This window comes from Alosa sapidissima, chromosome 21 (genome assembly GCF_018492685.1).
Source record: "Alosa sapidissima isolate fAloSap1 chromosome 21, fAloSap1.pri, whole genome shotgun sequence".
Taxonomy (NCBI): Eukaryota; Metazoa; Chordata; class Actinopteri; order Clupeiformes; family Clupeidae; genus Alosa; species Alosa sapidissima.
Window position 1 is genome coordinate 9,151,684 of NC_055977.1, and position 17,012 is coordinate 9,168,695.

Here is a 17,012-nt window from a genome sequence, read left to right on the forward strand (position 1 = left end):
TTAACATAAATTAGCAGAGTCCCCCTTTTTTTTTTTTTTTATTGCGAAACCACTTTGATTAGAGATTGCAGGATAGTCATTATGCCTGCTTGTGGGCTAGTGTCATGAAACTAATAGAACTGCACTGTGAATGTTGCCATAGCAATGCATGACTCAAATTCCTGCACTCTGTAGCCTTCAATCACACCAAAGATTCTAGAATCTTTGATCACACGGTCTCACAGCCACGCCTTCAGACAAGGATGCAGAAATGTAGGCATGCCCTATTTCCCTAAGGTTTAGGTTTAAACAGGGGCTTGTGTATGTGTGTGTGTGTGTGTGTGTGTATGTGTAGACACATTTACGGAATATTTGATTTTACCCAAACATAAGATGCTTACCCATACACAGCACACTATCCCATCTCCCCTGTCATCCCCCCAACACACACACCAAGACCCCTGGCAGTTGGGTTAGCCCCTTGAGCCGTGGATCTGCCCAAGGTTTCTTCCTTGGTAAGGGAGTTTTTCCTTGCCCCTGTTGCTCTTGGGTGCTCCTTGTTGGTGCCCCCCACCCAATCCCAATCCTCCCCCACCTTTTTTATGCAGCCCTTGCCACTTAATCTACTAAACCCCTCTTCTACTGCACTCTTTACCCCCCCCCCCCCCATTAATGCACAAATAGGCTGACACCAGACATAATTTCACTGCATTTCTTACTTCCAGTAACTATATGCATGTGACAATAAACTTCCTTGTATCATTGTATCCTTGTATAACAATAGCATAATTTTACTTCAGTAAAATAAGTTAGGTTTTCAGGTAGGTAGGCTACATGCGGAAAGTGTGTCTAGCTTTAAGTTCCTTGGGGTACACATCACCGAAAATCTTTCTTGGTCTCTTAACTCCTCCAGTCTGGTGAATAAGGCGCATCAGCCCCTTCACTTTCTACGAACCCTGAAGAAAGCACACTATGTCCTAGGATTCTAACAGACTTCTACCGTTGTGCCATTGAGAGAATACTCTAACTGGATCTCTGTATGGTACGGCAACTGCCACGATGCTGATCGCAAGGCACTACAAAGAGTATATCTGCCCAAAGGACTATTGGCTCCCAACTCCCCTCCATCCACAACACATATCAAAAACGCTGTACAAACAAAGCCAAATCCATTGTCAAGGATGCCCACCCAAACCATGGTCTTTACTATACATTATATTTATATTTATTACACGGCTCTTCATAATGCTAAAGAATGCTCCATTCACTTGAATGGGCCTTCCCAACATTCGGCGGTCTGCTGCTCCGCTGCGCGTCGGGGTCCGGTTCGCCCTGTGCAATATATGTATTACATGTACATATAATGTACATATTTATACTCTACATATATACTCTACTTATCTTTGTAGACATGTCTTCTGGAAAACCTGTATTTATCCAACTATACACTGTACATTATTAATCTCTATTGTCTACACAACTGCACAGAATAGGCTACCATACTAAACCTGCACTTGGTATTTAATGCTTCTTTGCACTTCTGGTTGGCTGTCAACTGCATTTCATTGGCTCTGTACCTGTACTCTGCTAAATGACAATAAAGTTGAATCTAATCTAATCTTAAAAGAAACACCAGCACTGGCCTTCAGAAAATCCATTAGGCCCTACTTCTTGCAGAGCCATAGCTGTGACCTACACTGCCCTCTGCTGGTTTCCATTAGCTACTGCAGTGACACATTTAAAAGGTATGCCTACATTTTAGTTTTCGTCATAGGCAGCGCGTATCGAGCTATAAGTGTCAACTTTAGATATGCTACAGTGTAGCGGTATGGTCGTCAAGAGTTTATTTCATAAAATAAGCGAGTAGGCCTACTTCATTTAGGAGTTCAATTAAGCAATTCCCGGCTACTCGTTGGACCTAGGCCTACACCAGCACGCACAGATCTTTGACATACAGTTTATTGAAACCACTGATCACACATTTACTATCCAATCAGTGTAGCAGTTAGAAACTCCATAATGCCTCTCACCTGTGCAACCGGTGGACGCTGCAGACGCAGGTGATTTGGAATCTTCATTGGCGTAGAATAAGCAGATTACGTGCCCAATAAAAGTGGATCCAGCACACGAATTGCTCACGTCCTTCTATTCTCAATAGAAAGGTGAGCTATTGTTTGTGTTCTCTTTCAAATTTGAATCTAAAGATGTTAGCAACGAAAAGGCATTTTATTTATTTTGTGCAGCATGTTGGGCTTACAATGGGGCTTATGTAGAACACATTGGATTCAATAGGTTTTAATGTCTAAAGCTTTTTTGTTTTTGTTAGCCTTTTGTAAAAGTTGAATTTTAGTTGGGTCCCATGCTTTCTCAACAGTAAGTTGCACTGATTTAAAACAATTTAATTACTCACAGGTTCAATATGTTGGGGAGCTTGTTGGTTGCTTTGTTCTGTGGAACCACTCTGGCCCTTATTGATCCTGATCTTGATGAATATTGGATGGTTTGGAAGAAGACTTATGATAAAGTCTATCCCCACAAGGTAGGCCTGTCTTCGTCAGTATTTTAGTAATTTTTATTATGGTCAATTTGGGTGTAATGTCTGGATTGCATTACATGTTTCTGGGTGGAGACCAGGTTAAAGCACGACATTAAAAAAAATGTTGCTGCGTAATATGTGACTAGTAATAAGAAGTTGAAGTTTCACCGTTTGAACCCTTCACCCCCCCCCCCAGTTTGAGGAGCTAAAAAGGCGCAGTATTTGGGAGGACCGTTTCAATATGATTGAGCAACACAACATGGAGTCGTCCCTTGGCGTTCACTCATACCAGCTGGGCATGAACCATTTGGGTGACTTGGTAAGGCGCATCCCTCTTCATGTATTCTAGATGGCTGTTTTTCATTCTATCAAATGAAAGGAGTTGCCCCTTTTTTGGCTAGTTTTGATGGGAGGGCTCTTCTGTTGTGAAATAGGCATCAGGGGAGCTTATTGCCATGCTCACCAGCACTCTGGAACCACGGGAACTGGACTTGGGCCCACGCAAACGGCCTCTACTGCTCCAGAGGCCCCTGCCAGAGGCTGTCGATTGGAGGACCAAAGGTTTCGTGACTGAAGTGAAGATGCAGGTTTGTGACTTAACACCTTGTGGACTAGCTAGCCCCTATGAACGGGGTCATCCTTGACTAGTGCAGCATGCAAGCTGATTTGTCTGGTCTGCTGGTTTGTGTTTTAGGGAAACTGTGGTTCTTGTTGGGCCTTCAGTGCTGTTGGCGCTTTGGAGGGGCAGCTGAAGAAGACCTCTGGATCGTTGGTGTCACTGAGCGCTCAGAACCTGGTGGACTGTGCTACAAAGTACAGGACCTATGGCTGTCATGGTGGCTTCATGACCAATGCCTTCCGATATGTGATCGACAACCAAGGCATTGACTCAGAGAAGGACTATCCATATGAGGGCAGAGTAGGTTTTTTTTCTTTTTTTTTTTTTTTTTCCCCCTTTGCCTCCCTAACCACCTATCCAGATTCACATGGAGCTGTAAGTCCTTCTGATGGGGGCTTGGTGACTTTAGTCCTTGCAAGAATATTTCAAGTGTGAATTGAGGGATTCTGCTTTGTGATATCCATTGGTGAGTCCTGTACAGTCTTGACTAATGTTGCTGAACTGTTTGACTCCTCTGCTTCTGCTTCCCGCACACCCCAACACAGGAAGGCCGGTGTCGTTATAACCCCAGTTATCGAGCGGCTAACTGCACCAGCTACAACTGCCTACCAAAGGGGGATGAACAGGCACTCATGGAGGCGGTCGCCCACATCGGCCCAGTTGCTGTTGCTATTGATGCCTCTCTGCTGACGTTCATGTTTTACCGCAGTGGTAAGCAGTGTTGCTCTAAAGGCTGTTGATTCAAAAGCTTAACTCAACTCTGGTACAATTTTAAGATGTTGACTGAATTCTGTAAATGTGTCTTTGGCCACTAGACTGACTGTTGTATTTGGGTCAACTGTCACAACCTTCATGGTGTTTTTTCTCTTGGTGTTCTACAGGAGTGTACAGGGATCCAGCGTGTTCCCAAAATGTCAACCATGGAGTGCTGTTGGTAGGCTATGGCACCCTTGGAGGACATGACTACTGGCTGGTTAAAAACAGGTTTGTGGTTCGTTTCCCCTACAGCCTATTTTTTGCTCTGTATATGAATTGCCACAACATTTGACTGAGATTTGATACTGTTTTGACTTCTCCCTCTTTTCAACAGCTGGGGCAAACACTATGGCGAAAGGGGCTACATCAAGATTGCAAGGAACGATGACAATGAGTGTGGCATTGCCCTCTTCCCCTGTTACCCTATTATGTGAGCTTAAAGAAAAGCAATTATTGTATTGTCTAACATTTTAAACATTTTGAATAAATATTTTTTTTACCTGTGTTCCTATGGTCAAGTGTTAATTATCAGCAAGTAGCATCTCTTTTACAAATGTCACATGATTTTAATTCCTTAATATTATGGGTTTGCCTTGTATCAGTTTCCATGTGGGTGTGTTGGTCAGGTAATTCGGGTAATACTTTGAACAGATATTAGAAATCTAAATACCTCATTGTTCTATTAGGTGGCATCGTAAACGCGGCCGCCATGGAGGCGGCACCTTTATTGCCTGCAAGTGTTGCCCATAGACAGAGACACCTGTCTGATTTCCAGTCACACATGCTCCTCCATTGGCCTCCAGTTATTGTTGCCCCCACCAAGATGGCATCACTATTTACATACCACATTGGGCTCCAGAAGGTATCTAGCTTTCTAATATCTATGACTTAGACCCTAAAGGCTGCCTGTGTCCTGTTGACGCTTTTTTTTTTTTTTTTTTTTTTTTTATAAAACTCTTTAGTTGGTTTCAGTTTGTGAATTCCTGTCCGCTGGCACTACTTAATGTGGGGTGGTTTATTAACTAGTTCTGTAAATGGGTTTCCTGTGAGTACAAATTCTGCATCAAATCCCCCCCCCCCCAGCTGTCCCTTACAAATTAACTGCACTTATGGGACTTGTACTGTAGTTTTTCTGGAGTACAGCAAAGTGGTATTTTGTGAACTTTTGAAATTTGGTATTATGCAATGCAGGTTTCCTGTCTAAAAGGTTGTATTTCCTGCGTATGAACAGCAAATTTATCAAACTGCAGTTGGATTGTAAGGAGCTACAAGTCGATACATTTTAAGAGCAGTGGTGGAACACTGCCTTCTACCACATTTTGTTCCAACTATACACCACACCAGCTAATTGCCACAACCCTTCAGCCAGATCACCCAATTGGTGAAATCAAGTGCACAGGTAGAAATGATACATGGACGGAAGCTTGAGATTTTCAGCTCTGCTACAGAGCATGTCAGTCATGTAGTTGTATGCCAAGTTGCCAACATGAGCAACCAAGGCCAGTTATCACAACTTCCATTTATATCCCTAAATAAATGGCACCATTGGGGGATTCTGTCTTCTATTCTGAAAAAAGTCAGTTTGTGGTTTCATATTTGAGTCCAAATAAGAACATTATCCTTACTTAAGCACTGCTGCTACCTTCATCTTGGTTGCAACTTTTAACACTGTGTAAGTAAACCATATATAACAGCCAGAATACTGATCTCCCTTGTGGACAAGGTAAGCGCTCGCCAGGAATGCTAGTGAGTAGTGACTGTATAACTACGTACACACCGCCGCCGACTTGCACTTCCATAGAAGCTCGGGTCACCCTGTCAAGGACGCTTGTCAAAAACAGTGCTTTGGTCGCTCTGACCTGGCAGCATTCTACGTTCGATCATGTTCTATCCACTAGGCCGTCTATTACGATTGGTCGCTGAACCGCGTCATAGCTCATTACCATAAAGTTCACCAATTTCTGCTTGACGCCCAAAACGCGACGCAGACGGATTTGCCGCTTCTTGCAGCCGAGAGAAGCCGGCTTCCTTTGAAAATGAATGACTTTCTGAATCTTTGAAGCTCAAGTCGGCAGCGGTGTGTACGTACAGTTAGCCTGTATTTGAGTGACTCCTTTTGGGAGGTAGGCCTAAAGATGTAAAAGAAAATGTGTCATTCAGAAAATAAATATTTCAGACAATTACTTATTTGCCTTTTTTTGAAAACACGAAAGAATAGACACATATGTTTTTAAAGCCACATGAGACTTTTCTTTCACAGGTTTAATAAAATGCATAGCTTCCTGCAGATCTGCTGAGTGTGTGAGATTAGGAAAATGTGGCATACAAAAGTGTAATCTTTTTTTGTTTAGACATGGCTTCTGACTGGCTCTGAGATTAATGATTAGAAAATAAAGCCCAAGACCAGTGGACAGCATCTGTTCTGATCCACTTCCTCATCTCCAGGCAGCTGGAGAGTGACCGTAAACTGAGGAAGGGGACTCGGCCGTCAACATAAATAGAACATAGTACACAGACCAATAGTTGTACAGAAGACCTCTTGCTAAAAAAGAGCTTTACGTCTATACAGTCTATAGAGCAGCAGATGTGAGAGATTTTCATACATTCTTCAAAGTTGAAAGGACCCCAAGACCATAAATAGAATAAAAAATAGAATCACAAATAGAAAAATAAGTTACCTTTGATTTTTTTTTAAAGATACAAACAAACGAAAATAAAAACCCAAACACATCACTCTGATACTTCATTATCTTCCTCTGATAGCTTAATCTCCAGGATGGACTAAGCCATTGCCACAGAGGTGGAGGAAATGGCCCCCAGTTCCCTTCTCTGTGAGGAGCCAAGAAAAGAGAGCAAGAGTGCAAGGATTGGGAAAGGCCTCTCCCATCAGCTACACCTTTCAAACACACAAACACGTGCATACACAGTTACACACACACACACACACACACACACAGGTACACATAGCTGCATGCACGCATGCACACACATGTGCGCGCGCACACACACACACACAGGTACATGCACACACACAGGTACACATAGGCACACGCACACACACACACACACAGGTACACATAGGCACATGCACACACACAGGTACACATAGGCACACGCACACACACACACACACACACACACACAGGTACACATAGGCACACGCACGCGCACACACACACACACACACAGGTACACATAGGCACACGCACACACACAGGTACACATAGGCACACGCACGCGCGCACACACACACAGGTACACACACACACACACACACACACACACAGTTACACATACACACACACAGGTACACACACACTAGGGCTGGGCGATAAAACAATAGTGATATGTATCGCAATAGACATGTAATCGATATCAATAAAAATGCGTTCGATAGAACATTCGATAATTAAAAGCAACACACTCCTCCCGCCTTACGTTGTCCATAAATAAATAGGCTAAATATATCTTGCATTGTAGCTAGTATGTGCAACTCTACCAGAGTAGACGATAGAAGTAGGCCTACCTCAACACAGACTCTCAATGAGTCCTTGCCCCGTGCGCGCACGCTCTCTCTAGGCATAGCATCATTAGCACGCTGCACGAATTTGTTCAAAACTGTTGCATTCAAATTGACTGCTAAATTCTAATCAACTCAATCCCGATGCAAATGGAAAAGTATTTTCCAAGACTCAAACGGGCCTGTCCCAAGGAGAAAAATATTCATTTGAAACTTAAACACGTGGGAAAACTGAACAGAACCAGTAGACTTACTATGATAAACTAGCAAATTACTTTGTTTACAATATTTCCAGGCTTCAACCAGTGCTGCTCATTCAGACTTATGTGCACAATTTATTTAATATTTAAGTGTTTTTCATGATTGTGTTGCTATTTCTTTTTCCTGTTTGCTTTGATTGATAACTGAGGTGATTCAAATCAGAGGAAGGTTAAGTTTAAAATAAAAGTGTTTAAATTGAACTTTTTTCCCTTCTGGTCCTTATCTGAAATAGATAAAAAAAAAAAATAAAAAAAAACAATAATTATCAATATCGACTGATATGAAATACTTATATTGTGATACAGTTTTCAGCCATATCGCCCAGCCCTAACACACACATACGAACACACACTGACACAGGCACATGGACCTCCTCCCTCAGCCGTTGGCGGCCAGTACGGCCCAGATCATCTCATCGGCAGGGGAGGTGGTTTTGCAGGCCTGCTCGTCCGCGTCCGCCTCCAGCACGGCCTTGGAGCGCTCCGCCGCCGTGTCGAAGCGCTCGTCCGACAGCGAGCTCAGCGAGCTGTCCAGCACGTCGGAGATGTGCGCCAGCACCACAAGGGCCAGTGTGCGGCGGTCCAGGCGCCGTGGCTCGCCCGCCCAGCGGTCCAGCAGGCACTCCTGCAGCTTGGCCACCAGCTGCTCCTTCAGCTGGCTGTTGCTTAGCGGGTGCGTGGTCATGTCGAAGAACAGGAAGTTCTGCTTCTCCGTGGTCAGCACGCCCTTCTCCACCAGGCTCTTGGCCAGGCGCTCACGCACGTTGCGCATCTGGTAGTGCATTCGCATCGGGTTCCACGTCTCGCCTGGTGGGGGGCACACACACATCAGCACGTGCAACAGACAAATGTACCACAACTGCTCACTCACATTGTGGTGTATGTATTTCATTTAAAGGTGTTTTTTTTCTTCTTCTTGTATTTGAATGAATGCATTTCCACATTGTTTTGAAGCAAATATCCTTTATTTATAGTTCCTGATGATGACCAATAAATTGACCAGATCTTTGAATACTAAGATCGAAACGTTACAGCTTAACAATGCCTGGACAACAACAACATAAAAAGCAATGGTTTTGTCCTTGACATACAGATGAGGAAGTAGATTTACCGGTAACCGTGGTGACCTCAAAGCCACGCATGGTGCTATTTAATCATTCCATGACCATTCAGGAATTCCATTCCATAAAGGGCACTGAGCCATTCATGAGTCACATGTGGTGTATTTGCTCTATCTATAGGCCTACAATCTGCATATCCTGGCTCAACCGAGCTTAGCGCTGCTCCTCATTATATATTGTAGTTATGGAAAAGTGTAAAGCAGCAGGTAAAAGGTTTGATATTATGTAGAGGTATGAGAGAGCGATGAAAACGACAGATAGATAGATAGATAAATAGATAGATAGATACTTTATTATAAAGTATGGATTTGACTTGGGGATCTAATGGATCCATAAAGTATGGATCTGACTTGGGGCTGTACTGACTGTTCTGCTCACTGGCAGCCAAGTATCCATCATCAAGTAGGAATCACCCAATAATCTGATGTGTTCAGACTGCAGAGCTTCCACGTCTCAACTGGACACTTGGGGAACACAAACACAAGCTTCTATCCAATTAGTTTGGCTAATTCTATCCAATTATTCTGTCTGATGACCACTGGCTGACAGCGTCTAATTTTCAATGATTACTGGTTCATGAGAACCTCTTAGGGCCTCTTGGGTAAGGTGTGTTTACTAAGAGGTGTGTTTACCAGATGTCTGTGATCTGAGATAAGATTGTCTGCTCTGAGTTACCAGTGATAAGGCTGAGAAACAGGTGAAGTGTGATTGGTCCCTTCCAAGAGGAACTCAAGACTATTTCGTTAGGTGTGATGGGGTGGACCGACCTGTCAGTAACTGGATCCAGCTGCTCACGGTCTCGGGGGGGTGTGTGGCTTTCATGTGCTTAAGGGCTTCGTCCAGCAGCACGTCCCCCGTCGGGGCGTCTGACCGCACCAACACCTGAAGCAGGAGAGACAGTGGCAACTTTACAACACACACACACACACACACTCTCACTCTCTCTCACACTCTTAACACACACACACACAAACTCACATATTCATTCTTTTATACACACACACACACACCTTGGCCAAACAAATGCACGCCTGCTGTCGTAATGCGACAGGGTTTGTGAAATACTGATGGAAGGCAATAGGATGTACTTCAGTTCATCCTTAAAAACTTTTGTTCTTCAGTTTGTTTAACCTTTGTATGATAAGTATAAGTATATATACTCTCAATAATGACAATGGGCAAGACTCTCAATCATGTGAACCAGGTGTGTGTGTATGTGTATGTGTGTGTGTGTGTGTGTGTGTGTGTGTGTGTGTATGACCACAAAAGACAACGGAGACCTCAGTAGGCTGGCACTCACATTAACTAGTCTTTGGCTTTGATTTTCAGACAAATTATTTTTATAATTAAAATACATTTTATAAAAAAATAAATTATTATAATTTCTCCAGCGTCCAGCTCCTATCCCTCCAGGTCCACCAGGCCTGACGTCACACCTTCACCAATGAAGTTCACCGCCCTGATTTAACTCCAAATCCATTACTCCAAACACCACAACCAGATAAGGCTACCTCTTTCTTATCTGTTTGAACAGCCTGGCTATGGAACCGTTGCTAATCTAACTGGCACAGGGTACAGTTTTGGATACAGACATGTGCAAATCATTCTGTGTATGAGCTTTCTGGTGTGAAAGTGAAGTGGACATGTAATGAAAGCAAACAAATAAAGACAAACAGAAACAAACAAACTGAAATGTGTCTCTGACAAGCCTGTGTTATGGTCAGAGTTGGGTGTAATCACATTACATTCGTCAATAACGAGTATTGTAACGTGTTACTGTTCTAAATGCAGTACTGGTAATCACACTCAAGTTACTAACAGTGTGTGAGCAAAGATGACTATTCTCCTATTTGAGATTATCCTATTAGGAAATAGGAATTCTCCTCAAGCCGCGGAGACATACGTTGCCGTGGTGTGCTTTACCCTGTCATGAGCAGGGTGCGTGGAATCAGGCCGCCTGCTATAGCCCTGCCTCCATGACGATCTTTTGGCTTAAGATGATACTTCTTTGCTTTCCTAATTACAATCAGGACGTTTATAAGAGCTAAAAATAAAAGACTAAATATTCACCAGTATAAAATCTGCTGTTCAACATTTTGCAGTAGCAAGTGCATTTTAGTTAAACTGTGTTGCCGGTATTACTGTAGTGTGTGTGTGTGTGTGTGTGTGTGTGTGTGTGCGTGCATCTTCTGGGAGGGGGGCAAGAACATTCACTAAAAAACAAAACCCATCCAAGTATTTGTTAGCTTAATATTGAGCGGGAGAGTGGGAAACAGTGCACAACTAACTAATGACTAGTCTGAAGTCATTCACACCACAAATTGCCTCCAAAGAGATTTCAGGGTGTTTTAGGACTAAGCTAGGACTGCCACTGTTTTCAATGTGAACTAGCGAGCTCACTTCACTCAAAGCAGTTAAAAAAAAGTATGCGTGTCTCTATTCATCATGTGGATTTGTTTTTTTAAATCATCCTGTTTATGTTGTTGTGTGGTGTGATAAGCTACTGGGACCTTGAATTTCCCTTTGGGGATCAATAAAGTATCTATCTATCTATCTATCTTTCTTGTGAGGGAGGGTGCGCGAGCTGGGCAGCAGTGCTTCCATAAAGCAATTGAAATTTGCACAATTTTTAAAAGCAGCGCTGAGGTGCCGTGTTTGTGAACTTGAAGGCAGCTTTCAGTAAGACAAAGCAATGCCTGGAAGCCTACAGCGCAACCTTGGTTGGAGTAGTGTAGACTATTATGCTACCTAATATTTCATACAATGTCATTAATTAAATAATAAATAACAGTGTCCATAGAAACATTTCAACGCAGCAGAAAAAAAGTAATGTAAGGGATTCGTATTTTTTTACAGTAGCGAGTAATGTGTAATACATTACTTTTTTTGAGTAACGAACGACCCCAACACATGGGGTCGTATGGTATATGGAAATAATAAGTTGTGTGTGAATGGCTTAACTTATCCAGGATATGTTACTCAAATAGGCTGACAATAACCTAATATTACAATTCCCTCTCAAAGATTTGCATTCAAGTCATGTGGTAGCAAAACCAATAGGTTGAAACGATACGTGAAGACTGACATCAGTTGAATGAATGCGTAGAATCACTGTCACACTCCAGGTTACACACACACACACACACAGACAAACACATGCTTTACAGTGGCCTTCCCGTCAACATCACCAACCACTCCAAGCCCTTAGCAAACATTAAAGGCCCACACAGATCCTGCTTCATTTATGAGCCTCACAGGTCAGATGTGTCCATAGTTTTAATTCTCACAGGCAGGCCACACCAAGCACGAAGCTGAAGCGTTCCGTTCGTGGGGCGTATGCTGCAACCATCAGCTGCCGCTATAATGGAGCTATTTTTTCGCTCTGCAAACAGTTGGAGTACCCAGGTGTAGCCTGGCTGTCAGAGTGAAATGGATCTTTTATATCTGTGTGCAAACTACACACATTGTGTGGGGTGTAACAAGCAAAGTGGATGTACGTGTGTCTGTGTGTGTGTGTGTGTGTGTGTGGTGTGGGTGTAGGCGTGTGTGAAAACTTTCTATGTTGTTACACGTCAACCTACTTCTAAGATCTTACTGGCCCATCCAGATTAAGTGTTGTGTGAGTGAGCGAGCAAGAGATAGATAGAACAAGAGTAAGCCAGTACGAGAGAGAGAGAGAGAGAGAAGGTGGAGAGATATAAAAACCTGGCGGTCCAGGAGCCTCCTCTTCCTCTTGGTGGGTGGCTCCAGGTGAATGCGGCCCCTGATAGCCAGCTCGATCATGATGCCGCTCCGCAGCCCCGAGGAGATGTTGTCATTCCAGAACGATGTGTAGCCCTGAAACAGCAAACCATGTGGCACAAGACACCACAACACACAAGCTGGGTTTAGATCTAACTCGAATGCTCATATTTCTCAGCTCATTCATGAAAAATTGGCAAGGAAATCTGTCTGGGTTTCCATTGGCTTTGTGAAGCGAATTAAATACCACAAAAGGAATTTTTAACAGTTTTCGGGTTGCCCAGGCCAGCTTTAATAGAAATGTTTTGTTAAATATCATGTGTTGACATTAAATTCTCGCTCCAGTTTAATGTAAATAAACTTGTGTTACCTATGCAAGTCGGGTGTTAATCCATTCCATTCGGTCATTGAAATATCTTCTTAAATGCACATTTTCTACTGTTTTTGTATATTATTTCAATGCAGAGGATTCAATGCTCAAAATGTGCATAAGTGGTTAAAAGGAGTTTAACTCCTACATACTCCTCCTAGGTACTACATACACAAAAGGCATGTAACAAAGAAAGTTCTATCTGGTTGCCTTGAGGGACATGTCAAATTGACATATTTCTAGTGTTGTCTAGGGACTGTTCTGCCCTTTAGCAACACCACATGCCATTTAAATGTCACAATTAAAGGCATCCTATGCAGTTTCAGGGATTTTTGGCGACTCTAGAGCTCGCCCCAAAGTTGCGATATATTTATATTTTACTTTGTCGTTGTAAATAGCTTTCTTTTCATGGCTTGTTCTCCCTGTACACAATGAAAATGCTTTTTTTATGGAGATGAAAGAGTAACAACAGGCAAAAACGATCTCCAAAGAGCTATATCTTCTGACGAGGTAATGTTTCACGATTATCGCAATTTTTGAAGTGGTATTGCTGGTTCTCTCGTTAGCGACGGCCATGTTCTATGGCTATGCTACATGAACGATTCCCTTTTACAAGTTTGTTTACCATCAAATTGGCTTTGTAGAGGTTATATTAAGGTAAGAATCTTGCATAGTGTATGCAGTGTTTTGCTAACTGCAACAGTTTGGCCTTCTAGTGAATGGTCCACGATGATCTTTCCCACAACCTGTCTGTAGCAAAGTGTTGGACTCTTACTTCATTCACATCGTCACTCTATTAAGTCCTACTGTCATGCCCATTCTGGTAAATCTGTAGATATGGCAAGCATTCCACTCTGAACGAAGGGGGTGATCTGTCTGAGAAAGAAAGATATGGCTTCTGTTTGTCTGCATCGAGTTACACAGTGACCTGAGGAAGAGATTAGGGATATCATTTCAAGTAAATCAAACTATGTCAACCTATCCCAAGAAGCACGACCAAATCAGAGGAGCAGGTCCCAGAAGCCTTGTGCATGGCCCTGAACACGACTAGGTCAAAGTTCTTTTAGTCTACAAGATCAAACACTCAACAAAATAAAAACGACAATGTGGCAGCCTTTTATGAGGCACAGGCTGAAGAATGTGTGTGGCCTAAGATTTGAGATACATCCTTCAGGCGACAATCTGACCAACCCTGTTAGACCGGTTTGATTCCTCGGTCAAACTCACACACACAGACACACCACAGCGACTAAACTGGAAAGACTGCTATGTTTAACCACACAATGACCTGCACCGTTCACATAGCCTTACAAAAGTTGGTTGGGAAAATCACCACTATAGGATATAATCTTTAATAACCCCAGTCTATCAATGCAAGACATCATCTAAAAATATCTTACGTAACTTTATTGAAACCGAAGTTCAGTTTATACGCCTCTAACACAAAGAGACAAAAAACACGGCATTTCTCATTTCAAACTAAATTAGACCATAAACAGCCACAATATCAATGATGCAACAGTTTTGGGGATAAACATTTGAGAGTGAAACCCAAAGTTAGCACTCACTACTATACAGCTACTTATTACTATTGCACAAATGACCATTCCCTACATACAGCTCTGAAAAAAATTAAGAGACCACTGCACATTTTTGTGATGTCATCCTACGGTTGCCGAGTGACAAATCTCGAAGAGAATCTCTAGAAAATGTAATTTCGAGGAAATTACCAGTGCATGAAAATATAAACATACTGTATATTAACATAAAATGGCAAACAAACTTTTATTTGGAAACAGTTGGCAGGAGTCATAGTTGAAATGGCTGAACAGTTAAATAGTTGAGTAGTTTAAATAGTTAAATTATTTAATAGTGAATTATTGTAGTGAGGACATTTATTTTGAAACAGTTGTGGGCAGAGGAAATAGTAGTCTTAAGAGAGCCAGCTTGTATGCTTAAAGCCTGAGACAGAGTTTATAGTTTAAAAGTTGAATGTAGATAGTGTAATGGATGTTGATAGACAGAAAGTTGAATGGATGTTGCTAGGCAGATTGTTTAATGGATGTTGGTGGATAGTTTAATGGGTGGATGAGTGAATGGTTTGAAGAGGATGAATGGATAGAAAGTTGGATGGAATGTGCCTTATATCCTTGTAGAATGGAGAGACACAGAGAGTTGGCCTAGTTAAGCAGAAAGCAGTTGATACAGGTGCAATCAGTTTAACTGGCCCTTTGATGGGTCCTAGTTGAGCAGCTGGAAGTTAATACAGGTGCAAATCAAGCAAATCAAAAATAAAGTTTACAAAAGTGAAAAATACATTCCTCAAGTGTCCTTTTCAAGACCTACGTTACAAAGTTTGAACGAAGTTTCTACGTTAAACGGTTGAAGCTGAATTAGACGCAGAAATTTGGTGGGAAGAAGAAGAAGAAGAAGAAGAAGAAGAAGAAGAAGACTTCGGATAACAGAACAGTGCATTTTCATGCACTGTAATTATTGAAAGCTGTTGCAGACTGACAGGACAGTACCTCTTTGTCTTTGAGACCCAATAGCAGGATTTCCTCCATAAGAGTGAGCCGGAGGGCTTTGGAGGAGTCATAGTCATCCTCTTCCTCAGAGTGACCACCACCCTGGCTGTCCACATCCTCAGGACCGCGTCCATCTGCCACAGACGTCTCAGCAGCACGCTTGCCTCGACGGATGAGGGTGGTCATCCTGACAATCAGGACCACCACCTGAGATCAACTGTACAGGGTTGTGAAGAATATGGTCATGGCTAAATAAATACCATGCAAAAAACAACCATTTTAATACCACATGAGTTTCTATGACTACAGGAGCTCGGAGAGTTGAAGTTATCAAGCTCAAATGCTCTAAATGCAAGCTGGGCATAATTTGGTTAGTTGACCCCAGGATATCACGTGCAAATGTCCTAGATTCAACTTCCTTTAAACCCCTTTGTTTTTCAGCCCTATAACCACGCTTGTTTGAAGTGGTAGGAAGTCAACTGCTTACATTATGCTTGCCATCGTAAATGACACTGACTTGTTCTATTTCAATCAAAGAGAACCATTCACTTTAAAATAATAACCTCAGTCAAGGTAATGCAAATAGTTGTTGCAATCGTCAGCTTTTTACAGTTTGTAGCCTAGTTAATGTGAATTATATGTGGTCCTAACCTTAATCCAATGTCTCTTGAAACCAGGCATTCTAACCAAGAAAGCTCCCCTGTGACTGTCTGAATGAAGAACTCGGTTCATTCAGCAACCACAACCATTATAGGCCTAACATGGCTATAAATCAAGGTAGTTTTACATTTAGCAACAAGGAATCATGTTCTGTTTACGATCATGACATGACGGCTGACAGATATCGATATGCCTAAACAACATTATGGCAACAGTTAACATAACGTTCACGTTAATTAAGCTTATGTGTTTGTAACGTTAGAAAATGCATAGCTTACAACGTAATTAAAAGTTTACATAACTCAGTTGTATTAGAAACGGTTCCAGAGATTTACAGATCTGTTAACTATATCTACAACTTCCGATTAACAAATAATTCCTAATATAATTCCTTGTCTTGTAAATTACGTGTATGTCGACGAGAGAGAGAGGCACTTATTTGGATAGAAGCCAGGTAGATTCTAACGTTAGTTACGTTAACTATCCTAGCGATAACTTAGCCCAATCCTAGCAACAGACAAACACTGCCTAATTTAGGCTACTTACCATGCTAAAAGTATATCGTATTAAAACATGAATATCATAATGAGAAGAGCTCTATATCATGTTCAATCCAAATAACCTTACCCGGATAACTTAGATCTTACAGGGAAATCGATGTCCGGTTGCAAGGACGTTAAGTCACCTGCTTACTCTGTGAGAACACCGCTGGAAATACGTGTTTCTCACTCACTGCCATGCAACTATTGCATCCGTGATGTGATGCGAAGTATTTCTAGTTATATTAGGTCTACAGCGCCCCCGCTCTACCGGCCTTTAGAACACTGCTGAAATGTTTTGTGTTATCCAAATCACCAGTAGGTAGGCCCTAAGGCTACCCATCCTATAACTAATGTAGGCCTCACACACAAACAAACAAACAAAA

The 17,012-nt window shown here is 42.2% G+C and overlaps 2 protein-coding genes across 4 annotated transcripts; one reads left to right on the forward strand and one right to left on the reverse strand.

Moving 5' to 3' along the window:
• Nucleotides 1–2,012: 2,012 nt before the first annotated feature.
• Nucleotides 2,013–4,395, forward strand: LOC121696317 (cathepsin S-like). Of its 2 annotated transcripts, none has more exons than XM_042077770.1 (8): nt 2,013–2,141; nt 2,392–2,518; nt 2,712–2,834; nt 2,950–3,102; nt 3,210–3,509; nt 3,680–3,845; nt 4,016–4,118; nt 4,225–4,395. In XM_042077770.1, the coding sequence occupies exons 2-8, from the start codon at nt 2,399–2,401 to the stop codon at nt 4,322–4,324; spliced, it is 1,065 nt and encodes a 354-aa protein (XP_041933704.1). In that variant the 5' UTR covers nt 2,013–2,141; nt 2,392–2,398; the 3' UTR covers nt 4,325–4,395. The 2 variants fall into 2 exon arrangements, with proteins under 2 accessions (XP_041933704.1, XP_041933705.1); XM_042077771.1 differs by having other exon boundaries at nt 2,016–2,141; nt 3,210–3,434.
• A 3,562-nt stretch (nt 4,396–7,957) lies between these two features.
• On the reverse strand, nt 7,958–16,844 carry LOC121696320 (Golgi phosphoprotein 3-like A). 2 transcript variants are annotated; one of them, XM_042077780.1, is made up of 5 exons: nt 16,715–16,844; nt 15,428–15,644; nt 12,497–12,628; nt 9,559–9,673; nt 7,958–8,477 (listed from the first exon to the last, which is right to left on the reverse strand). In XM_042077780.1, exons 2-5 carry the CDS (start codon nt 15,611–15,613, stop codon nt 8,050–8,052), a joined length of 861 nt encoding a protein of 286 aa, XP_041933714.1. In that variant the 5' UTR covers nt 15,614–15,644; nt 16,715–16,844; the 3' UTR covers nt 7,958–8,049. The 2 variants fall into 2 exon arrangements, with proteins under 2 accessions (XP_041933714.1, XP_041933715.1); XM_042077781.1 differs by lacking the exon at nt 16,715–16,844 and adding an exon at nt 16,634–16,709.
• Between the last annotated feature and the right edge of the window lie 168 nt (nt 16,845–17,012).